At 34.5% G+C, this 11769-nt stretch overlaps 1 protein-coding gene across 3 annotated transcripts in view; it reads left to right on the top strand.

The window, feature by feature from the left end:
• Nucleotides 1-11355, top strand: part of Clint1 (clathrin interactor 1) — a 60769-nt gene extending 49414 nt beyond the window's left edge. For 2 of the 3 annotated variants that reach the window (XM_071612018.1, XM_027938677.3), the window contains 4 exons: nt 3965-4039; nt 7252-7544; nt 9290-9494; nt 9636-11355. In XM_071612018.1, coding sequence (XP_071468119.1) covers nt 3965-4039; nt 7252-7544; nt 9290-9494; nt 9636-9982 — 920 coding nt within the window. In that variant the 3' untranslated portion in view covers nt 9983-11355. The remainder of the gene's footprint in view (nt 1-3964; nt 4040-7251; nt 7545-9289; nt 9495-9635) is intronic. The other variant, XM_027938678.3, reaches the window with a different exon arrangement.
• The last annotated feature ends 414 nt before the right edge of the window (nt 11356-11769 follow it).

Here is an 11769-nt window from a genome sequence, read left to right on the forward strand (position 1 = left end):
AGTTGCCCTGACTGGCCTCAAACTTGGGATCCTCCTGCCTCAGCCTCCTGAGTAGGTGGGATTATAGGTGTGTGCCACCTCACCTGGCTCCATAATCACTATTACGTGACTTTGAATCATGTTGTTACATCCTCAGTACCCCAAATTATATTAGAATTTGGGTGGGGGTCATATATGTAGTTCAAAGCCAAGTTTAATTTTAAAAAATCATTTTTTGTTATATTCTTTTCAGTGATTATTCAAGGTAATGCATGCCCATTTTAAAAACGTAGAAAACGAGCTTCATTCTAATTTAGATTCATAAACTATTTACTTTAGTGAGCTTTCTTTTTAAAATACAATTTCTGTATTTTAGTTAAAACCTCTTGTAAGCATTTATTGTGTGACAGGTCTTTACAGCCTTCTGGATAATGTTTGTTTTTATTTTTTGTAAAGTGTTTCTGACCCAAGCTCTCATGACCATTTCCTTATGATGATGCATTCTTTTATAGAACTTTTCATTGCTTTGTATCTTAAATCATATGTTCAATTCCTTATTTTCTGGACATTAGGTTTTGTTTCCAAATTTTTCACTGTTATGAGCAAAGTGACATTCTAGCACTTCTTAAAACTTTCCATTTTGGTAAGAAGAAAATAATATTTCATATTATTTTGCATTTATTTGATAACTGAATTTAAACACTTTTTGTATATTTATATACTAATTGTGACTTGCCTATTCATGTCCTTTGTTCCTTTTTTCTGTTGGACGTATTCATCCTTAGTGATTTTTTTTAAAAGTTCTTGTGGATTATGTATAATTTATCATTTATGTGATTTTTTTGCATTTCATCGTTTATTTTACTTTTGTATAAGAATTCTTCATGCAAAAGGTGGTTTTTTTTTTTATGTAATCCAGATTAAATTCTTTGTTAGAGAAAATTTCCATTTCTAGTTGATGCTCTGCCTAGCCATATTTTTCTTCTTCACAGTATTGCTTTGGAAAATACATGTTCCCAGCTGGTGATTGTAAATAACCTCCTTGCTGCCCTGAAAAGGCAGATGGAAATGGTTCATTTATAATGACAGCTCTCATGTGGGAATCTTGAAGGATGGCTCCTGTGAAAATTAGCAGTCTTTCACATGCAGCAGTTTTGGTAGAATCTTTGATGTACATTTCCTTAGATAGATGTTATTGGGGAAAATGCTTGGGCATAAAAGTTTTCTGTTGAATTTAAAACACTAGTATGAGTATCATATGTTTCTCCTAGGAGAGAAATTTTTCCTAAATAGAGTTTCAATTTTTGAGACAATTTTCAAAGATCACCTTATATAAAGTACTAATTGAAGCATAACATGGTATTTGAAAAGATTGGAGAAATAAAAGTCAAATCTCTGTCAAAGAAAAGTGGCTTCTATTTGTAAAATAGCTATGTGCATGTTTTCATTATTTACTCCCAGTATTCTTAAATTAATAATGTTGAAATCAAATTCCTGTAGTATGGGTGAGGGGGAATTATATTTACTGTAAATAAGTTATGAATAAAAAAATTATTTCCATGTAGTTGGAAGAGGGTGGAGCAGCAGAATAAACAAAATGTAGATAGATATTTATCTGAACTATTAAATCCAGAAAGTAAAATAAATAAATCTTACCCAGTTTTTAAGTTGTGATCAGTGATATTCAGTACTTTTATCTGCAACATGAATTTTCTTTATAGCTTACACTAGTTAAGATTTGAAAACCCCTACTTGTTTGATAGAATAAATTACTAATATTTTTTCACTGCCTTTCTGGATGAAGCAAATTAAAATAATCTCCAATTTTCAAGTCCCTTAATGTTACAGTAATTGATTAACTACCATCTTGTTATCCAACAGTGTACTTTGATCAGTGTTTTTAACATGAAGGAACATTACAGAAAACAAACATGAATATTAAGCAGCAACTGTTTGCAACATTCATTTCCCTGTTAGTTCTTATTAATATCGTGTTTGTTTATTGGTTTTTAACGTCTAGCTCACTGGTCTTTTGTACTCATCACATTTTATCATGATGTATGTACCTTTAAGGAAAAGAAAACTAAATCCCTCTGATATTATCTTTTAGATTCTTTAAACTGTAGGCATGAGCTGTAGTGTTAGTTGGAGTGTGGAACCTGTGGTTCACTGGTGAGTGAGAATGTATACGTGAGCAAGTGCACTTGTAATGTGGATGAGGAATGAGGAATTAGTTATGCCTGCTGATGGTTGACTACAGTAAATGTGCACTAAAAAGAAATACATATACATCTATCAGAAACTGATTTGTTCCTTTTATTACTGCTGGCCATTTATTAAGAAAGGGAGATGGTTCTAGTTTAATTAACCCAGTTGAGTGTAGCAGATGGGGCAGAATGTCTTGCAGCGATAAGACAATTCAGAAATGGCACCAGATGTTGAAAGCTGTCCCTGGTGGTGTTTGAGTGCAGCCCAGATGTTCCAGTCCCACCTGGCTAGTTTCTAAGCACTGCAGGCTAAGCAGCTGTGATGTAACCTATATAATGTTCACATAACACTAAAAGCACCATAATTGAACTGCTGCACTAGACTTCTAAGGTTGTGACTCTTTAGGAGGTGAAATCTTTAAGGACAGACAAAAGTAAGGACAGCTACTTAGGGCTTTAGATTTTTGACTATTTTCTTGATAATTGAATTGGAGAAAATGAAATATTAAAACTTGAAATATTGCTCTAATTGTAGATAAAAGTAAATACTTTTATCCATGTAGTGTTTATAAATAAAACTTGGATAAAAATGTGATATGTACAGATAGATTGATTTGCAGACATGATTGGGATCTTGTCACTCCAAAAATACTAATTTAAGGGGCTGGGGATATAGCTCAGTTGGTAGAGTGCTTGCCTCACATGTACAAAAACCCTGGGCTCAATCCCCAGCACTACCAAAATTAAGAATAAACAAACAAACAAAAATACCGATTTAGAAGTAGTAGCAAAAAACGGTTATTTTTTCCATACATTAAAAAAATACAAGTATTTACACTTGGGCCTTAAGCAACTCAGCAAGACTCTGTCTCAAAATAAAAAGAGAACAGGGTGGGGATGTGGCTCACTGGTTGAGTTCCCTTGGGTTCAATCTAGTACCCCCCCCCCCCAAAAAAAAGTATTTACTCTTTTATGGAGTAAACAATGGGGAAAAATAGTCTACTGAGATTATTACATTTGTTTTTCTCCCTGTATCTGTTTAAGTTAATTTTTTTAAACAAATCAACTTAGAGCTTTTCCCCTTTTAATGTAAAAACTTTTTGAACATATGGAAAATTTCACTGTTTTCTTACTCTGATTCTTTTGTTTATTAAATGCTACTTGTTCTGTACCACTTGAAAGAAAGTTTCAAACACCATAACATTTTGCCCCTAAAATACTTCACTTTATTTCTCCTTGCAAGGACATTCTTCTTTATAATAATAATATGATTATACGTATAGCATTAAAACAACAGTGCTGTTTGATATACAGACTTTATTTTAATTTCCCCAGTGTCTCAATTCTGTCTTCAGATCACCTTTTAAAAACTCTCCAAGTCCATTCAGGTGTTGTGCATTTCACTTCCATGTGTGGATATCTTATTCCCTAATAATAATCTTACTCAGTTTTAAGCATCCCAGGGAAGATTTTAACAGAGAGCATAGTTGAGTGCATAAACCACTCGTCCTCATAATGCTTGTGAAATGTGGGTGAGGGATACCTTAACCACAAGGTAATGTGTGCTGTCTTACCAGGAACTGGCCTGAGGCCTGAGAGTGCTAGTTTAGAGGAAACCTGGTGTGAGGAAAGCCTAGGGCAGCCAGTAGCTTCTGGCCTGGGGCCTGGGGCCTTTACCATTGTATTATTGTTGTGTGGTGCTGAGGAAGCTTTCGGGAATTGCACACAGTGTTCTCTGATTCTACCAGTTTAACTTTTTCCTTACTCTTAACCTCTAGGAGGATCAGCTGATTTATTCGGGGGATTTGCTGATTTTGGCTCAGCTGCTGCATCAGGCAATTTTCCCTCCCAAGGTACGAGATGGTTTGATTGGCCAGACATCCTGGTGGGTAAAAAGGTTATCAATACAAAGCTCTCTTCCCTACAGTCAACTTTTTTTTGTTGTTTTTATCCTTATCATATTTAAAATTCATAATTCCCAAATAACCAATTCACAAGGTATTTTATTAGGCCATTGTCTTTAATGTTTCAAAAGAGTTCATTTGGCTGGATACTAAGGTATACGTTTAAAAACATGCCATATGCATATGTAACTTTTTTAGTTGGGGGGGGGTGGGGGGCAAATAAGTATAAATAATCTGTTTTTAACATAAATATTATGATATACATTTAGTTTATATAATTTTTCAGGTATGAAATGTACCAACTTTCTGAAATGGACTAGTCAGGCAACTTTCTGAAACTGTTAGCCAGCAACACAGCAGGCGGAGGCAAGAAGGTCACAAGTTTGAGGACAGCTCAGGCAACTTAGTGAGACCCTGTCTCAAAATAAAAAATCGAAAAAAGGGCTGGGGATGTAACTCAGTAGTAGAGCACCCCTATGTTCCATCCCTACTACTGCAAAAAATTAATAATAATATAACTAGGAATAATGTTACTTGTCACAGTTCTTTAAAGGATAAAGTAATGTCTATAGAAATATGTAGAATAGAGACTCAGCTCATTATTAACTGTCTTTTTTCCTGTAGGTTGTGAAGGGGTTGTTTTATAAAACTGGACAGTCTACAAGAAAATATTTAATAATTTACCTATGAAAATTTTAAACATGAGGTGAGACAGGAAGGAAAAATGTAACTGAGTTAGTTTTACTATGTATTACAGGTAAATTAGTCTTGCTGTTAAGCTGTGTTAAAATTTATATTTAGTAATGTCTGATTTAGGTTCCTAAGGAGGTAGGAAGAAAAATGCATAGCTTTTAATGTGGTTTGGGGTTATTTTCATAGCCTACTTTTGTAAATTCCAAGTACTGCCCAGGAACCAGAATTATTGAGTAATTAACTGCTTTATTTTGGAAGTGTGATTGCGCCTTCTAAGGTTTGATGCCTTACTTTAGGCAAATCAAAGTAGAAGATAAACATTGCCCTAATTTTACAGACTCCCTGTGTAATTCTCAAAGTTTTTATGTATATAAATTTGCCTACTATGCAAATAATTTGAATATGTTAATGTTGCCTAAGTGATGTATCTCTTCATCTGTATGCATTTGATTAATATAACCTGATCACCATTGTGCAGGAGGCTGAAACTGTTGCAACAATGATTAATCATTTCTGAACAGTATATGCCCCACTAGAAATCACTTCCTCTCATGATTAATCATCTCAAATACTGAGTTTTCAGATGGGGCAACATATTTTGCCCCAGTTTTTATTCATATGCTGCTTTATTATAGATCAAGCAAATAGAAAATCAGCATAAAGTTTACATTTATCCAGCAGCTTAACTTAAATGAGCTCAAATTGTTTAATATATATAGAACTAATTGTAAAACTCTAAATGTCTTTGGTTTTGTAAAGATCAAAGACATGCTTTAGTAGAACCCTGAACTAATGAATATTAGCCCAGTTCTTGTATTAAATTGTTGATAGAGCTTGGGGTTTTTAAGTGATTGTTTTCTCTTTTGAGGGTGCTTACATTTTAATATGGTAATAGAAGAATATAATTTTAAAGACTTTGTGTTACTGTTCTCTTTTGATATTTAGCATAATGAGACATAGTATTGCAGTGGTTGGTTACCTTATAAGCTAGACAAAATGTATCTCCAAGTTGTAAATGAACGTAGACTGCAAGGAGATGGTGTTAATTAACTTGGAATACATACCATTCACTTTAAGATGACAGTTTTTATGTAGCTTATTCTTTCCTTCTGCTTTTTCAACTTCATTACTAATATTTATCCATTTTTTTCTTTTCTTAGAAAAATTCATTTCCTTAGATTCAGGATAGCCTAGTTTAAAACAATTTTTTAAAAAGTATCACCTGCCTTTATAATAATTTTATTCCAGATAGTTAATATTACATATGCAGACTTCACAGAAGCATGACTTACACTTTCATATGGCATGCCCAAAGAAGAGAGAGTGCAGTGCCTTGGCCCTCACCGGGACTTGGACAGTAAATTCAGAGTCACAACAACAATCTTAGGTGTCACTTAGTGTATGTTAAATTATTTAATCTTTACAATATAGATTTTAAAAGGGAAAGCACAGATAGGTAAGTAATTTGCTAGGGGTCACATAGCTAGTAAGGTATAAAATCTGTGCTTTCAACCACTATAATCTTAGCAGTTAACCTGTCAATTTTTTATTGTATTCAACTTCAGATTCATAATTATACTTTGAAATATAGTGGTAGCATTTTGTTTCTGTTTTAATGTTAGCATGAGTTTCCCTTTTGCCCTTTATATTTAAATACATTGGACATTTTCAACTGAAGCCAAGAAATGTACTAGCAGCTATATCATGACTTTGGCCCTTATGGTATTAATGGAAGCATAGTCAAATGAGAATTTCTTAACACTAGCCTGTAAGTTTTTTCCCTCCATACTGTTGTTTTTTCCTGAATTTTTTTTTTTTTTAGTTGTAGTTGGACACAATATCTTTTTATTTTTATGTGGTGCTGAGGATCGAACCCAGTGCCTCACACGTGCAGGGTGGGTGCTCTACCACTGAGCTACGGCCCAGCCTTCCCTCCATACTTTTTAAAGAAATTTAGTCTTATGAATTTGAGGTTTAAAACATGACAAATGAAAGATTTCTCCTTGAACCTTTCCAAACAGTAAGTGAAGTAAATTGAGTTCTCTGATTTTACAGAGTGTCTCCTCACTTGAACATTTTGTAGCTATCAGCAAAAAGTTTAACCAGTTTAGAATTTTCTCTTGCTTTTTCAAGTCCCAGACTGGATCTTATCTGTTCAGCTGGAAATAGATTTGATACGAAAACTTGGTTGAAAGGAAGTTTTTATGGTAATTTCTGTGTGTCACCTTCAGACCTGCAGGAGATGGGTTTTACTTTATATGTGAAGTTTAATTTTTTTTCTTTGTCACCTTGTTAACATTCGTGTAATATTCATGAGAAAGAATAACGTCCAGATGGAGACAGTACCTGCAGATGTTAATCAGGATGGACTCCGATCAGTTCTAATTAGTTTCAGTTCATAGATGTTATATAAGTTTGTTCTGTGCATTTCAGAAAGTTTCTTACCCTTGTGGTTCTTTTTGTTTTAGTAACTGCAACAAGTGGGAATGGAGACTTTGGTGACTGGAGTGCCTTCAACCAAGCCCCATCAGGGCCTGTTCCTTCCAGTGGCGAACTCTTCGGCAGTACCTCTCAGCCAGTAGTGGAACTTGTCAGTGGCTCACAACCAGCTTTAGGCCCACCTCCAGCTGCCTCAAATTCTTCAGATCTGTTTGATCTTATGGGCTCATCCCAAGCAACCATGACATCTTCCCAGAGTATGAATTTCTCTTTGATGAGCACTAATGCTGTAGGACTTGGTTTGCCCATGTCGAGGTCACAGGTAAGTTGTCTGCTTCCCTGGGAAATTATGATTTCTAATCTTCGAGATACTCTAATTATAGGATAGTGTGAGAAAAGATAAGCCGTGTGTGTGTGTGTGTGTGTGTGTGTGTGTTTCCATGTTGCTTAACAATAGGTACAGTCTGAGAAAATTGACATTAGCCATTTTAGTCATTGTGTGAACATCATAGTGCACTCACAAAAGCTGAGGTGGCTCTGATGACACTAGGCAATATAATTTTATGTGATCCATTGTTGACCAAACATCATTACCTCATTAAGCAGCACATGATGGACATGTGTGTGGGGGGGGTGTTTGTGTGTGTGTTGGGGGGGAGCTTTACACATTGCATTTACTTTATACTCTTTTGCCTAGTATAGTCATTCAGGTTAGAGAAAGCAAGACCTTCTCACTCATCTTATAGTCCCTGTAAAACCAAACATAGTGTCTTCCCCAGAGGAAGAAAATTCAGAATATTAATTGAATTGTAAAAATTGGTATTTAGTTGTGTTTAAAATTTGTTTTTAAGAAAAATACGTTATGTTGCTTCACCCATGACAAACATTCTCTTGTTAAATTTCTGGTTATGTTCTTGAAGTATCATTGTTTTAAACAATCATTGCTAACGTAGAAAGTCGTGTTCTTGAATGGTGAAAGTTTTTCCCTATTCTGAGCCTGCTCTCCATTATATAAATGTTGTAAGGCTCCTCCTTTGGTTTTTGTTATTAAAAGGGGAGCTTAATTCACTTTATATAGTTAAATCTAAATTACTTATTATCAACTTAGAATTTATACAAATGCAGGGTTGTAAAATAAGTTTCTCAGTTGTACCAGGAACTTACTATTTTTGACTCAAGGTATTGAGAATATCTGTTTATAATACTAATTACTCATTGTAATTCGTGAGAATTTCCTCTTTTGGGTGTTAGGATGAAAGAAAAGAAGAAAGAAGCAGAAGGGTAACTGCTGCGTTTATCAGAAATCAGCCTTAACACGTGTTTTAAGCATAAAGCCAGTCTGCTTTATTTGCAGTGGTAATAGTAACTATGTTATATGTCTTTATGTTGGTCCATTTTTTAATTATTCTTCCTGTTCCTAGACCTTTCCTTTTTTTTTCTGTTCTGTTCATAATTATCCTTTGTAACTACCTGGCATCTCTGCTTCTTTCTCCTGAATTTCTCCTTGCTCCTAAATTGGTCCGTGTGTATATCAAATTCCACTAGTTGTGCACTTCAGTTAGTAGAAGTATGCACAGAGCAGGGAAATGGCAGCCAGGATATGTGAAATATAATTTGCTGTTAAAATGGTTTTTACCTTTTATAACTTGAGAAATCATAACCTGAATTATGTTTTCTAAGAATAAATTTCCACTTGTGTATTTCCTCAAAGCTAACCTGGAGTTGGTAGTTGCTCTGAGCATTTGCCAGGGATGGTGGCTTCTAGACTTTGGGTTATGGGAGAATAATTGTTAGTGTAGATATATTGTTGGTGGCTTCTAGACTTTGGGTTATGGGAGAATAATTGTTAGTGTAGATATATATATTGTTGGGTTTTTTGAACCCAGAGCTAATTGAGGCATTAGAAGGACCTGTTTAGAAAGCTAATGATTCAGAGTACTGAAGACAATAACATAAAACATTTGTGGTTCTTTTGGTTTTAGAAATTCATTATTGTGATTAAATTGCCATCTGATAATCTTTATAGAACAGATGCTTAATTTTTAGAGCATCTTTTTTATTTTTCAGCCTTTGCAAAATGTTAGCACAGTGCTGCAGAAGCCTAATCCTCTCTATAATCAGAATACAGATATGGTCCAGAAGTCAGTCAGCAAAACCCTGCCTTCTACTTGGTCTGACCCCAGTGTAAACATCAGCCTGGACAACTTACTACCTGGTATGCAGCCTTCCAAACCCCAGCAGCCATCGCTCAATACAATGATTCAGCAGCAGAGTAAGTTAAGTCCCATCAACACATTCCACTTCTCTGTGTACTGGTAATCTTTTTCCCTGCTGCCAGGACTGCTTCAAGCATTGTATTTTTCTGTGAATCTAAGAATTCGTTTGGTAAAGTTCTTCTTTTTTCTTCTGGTAGATATGCAACAGCCTCTTAATGTGATGACTCAAAGTTTTGGAGCTGTGAATCTCAGTTCTCCATCAAACATGCTTCCTGTCCGGCCACAAACTAACCCTTTAATGGGGGGACCCATGCCTATGAGTATGCCCAACGTGATGACTGGCACCATGGGAATGGCCCCTCTTGGAAATACTCCAATGATGAACCAGAGCATGATGGGCATGAACATGAACATAGGGATGTCAACTGCTGGGATGGGCTTAACAGGCACTATGGGAATGGGCATGCCCAACATAGCCATGACTTCTGGAACTGTGCAACCTAAGCAAGATGCCTTTGCAAACTTCGCCAACTTTAGCAAATAAGAAATTGTAAAGAAGCAGATTGAATGAAGAATTTTTAGCTGTGCAGATAGGTGATGTTGGGATGGAAAATGCTAATAAATTCCCCTTTCTTTTATGAATTAATTGAAGTAAACCTACATAAAGAACCAAAAAGGCTGTTTTATAAAAGTGAAATATCTAGTATTTCAGAAGGCCAAGCAGAAGCACTTCAGTTGAGGCAGTCATTTTTCCCAGTGAGGATAGACCACAAATGGGGTGATGAGACCATTGAAAGCCTTTATAAATTGAAAAGCCCAGTAACATAATTTGTGGAGAGACTGGAGTAGGGCTGAATCTCTAATTTTATACTTTTCTTTTCCTGAGGAACTTGATTTTTCTGTCCCTGAATCGCCTTGTCATAATTGGGTCTGTTCCTTTTACTACCACTCTTGAGTCCATATATGAAATCATTAAAGTTGGATGATCAGTTTTTTATAAAAATATATATTTTTGTCCAAAAAAAAGGCATACATATGTGATTATGGCTAAATCAAAGGTAACTGGAATGTATATACTTTTGCTAATGTTCCAGCAACACTGCTATTATACTATTCCAAATTTTTATTGTAACAAAATCTCTTTAAGCAATTGGTGATAGCTATGGAACTTTTCTCATGTCTTCTGCTATAATTATCCTGTGCAGAACTAGGAAAAATATTTTTTTCAGGACTGCTCTATGGTTTCCTTTAAGAGAAGAAATAAAAAACCTTCAGTATTTTTTGTTTGTTTTCAGCAGTCATCATTTACAATTTGCAGTGATTAACTTGGCAAGGCTTTCTTCCGTGTTTATCCCTGTAGCCATCATTTAAGTCAGAAACAGTCAAAGAGAAAAATATTTATTTTTTATCTTTTTTGTGTCTTTTCAAAAGATTGAAAAGGTAAAAATCCATTAAAACCTTAAGTTAAATATAAATGTTAGAACTCAACAATGTTTGCTTTTAGATTTTATACAGTATTTGTTTTGTTTTGGTTTTGAGTGTATATAATATGCCATTAGCAATACGGTTCCAATAGAGAGGAGTTGAAATATATATTATTAAAGGAGACCTGTAGCAGTCAAAGATTTTATTGATTTAATGACAAATAAAGGAAATTAATTAAAATGTTTTTGTTTTCCTGCTGTAATTCTGCATTAAGCTCACATGAAAATCATGATTCTACAGTTTGGAATGCAAAATTAAATGTTTCAACCTCAAGCTGGGAATATTTTTTAAAATAAATACTATAATATAGGCATCAGATTATTACCTCCCCACTTTATGTTGAAAATTTTTTTATTAAATTGATAAAACTTTGTTTTCATTGTATTCATAATGTTCTGTTATACATAACATTAAAATGTTCATTAAAATCAATGTTGAACTGCTGCTTCTTTTATTCTGTTAGACATTTGAGACCATTTGAGGAAAAAATAATTATAATTTGGGCAAAGTAATTTTTATAAATAATTTAGAATTATTTAATGACTTCTCTATTCTCTCCTATCAGACTCTACTGTTAGGAATTAAAAATGAAGCGCAAAGATATCCTGACCTGCTCCATTCTTGCTAATGTTCCATCTACAACATTTCTAATTAGGCAGAAATTCATGTACTTCAGCTAAGTGGTAATGAAAAGTGATTCATTTGCTGAATAAGAGATGAGAGAGAGTGTAATTAGCTGACTGCGGTTTTTAATCTTTCAACAATTCAATGTGTTTAAATTAGTTTCAAAGAATAGGAGCTTTCAAGTGTTGTTACTTCAGAGCAATCAAGCCAACCTCTGGTGGC

The sequence above is a fragment of the Marmota flaviventris genome, chromosome 5 (genome assembly GCF_047511675.1).
Source record: "Marmota flaviventris isolate mMarFla1 chromosome 5, mMarFla1.hap1, whole genome shotgun sequence".
In the NCBI taxonomy this organism is placed as follows: domain Eukaryota; kingdom Metazoa; phylum Chordata; class Mammalia; order Rodentia; family Sciuridae; genus Marmota; species Marmota flaviventris.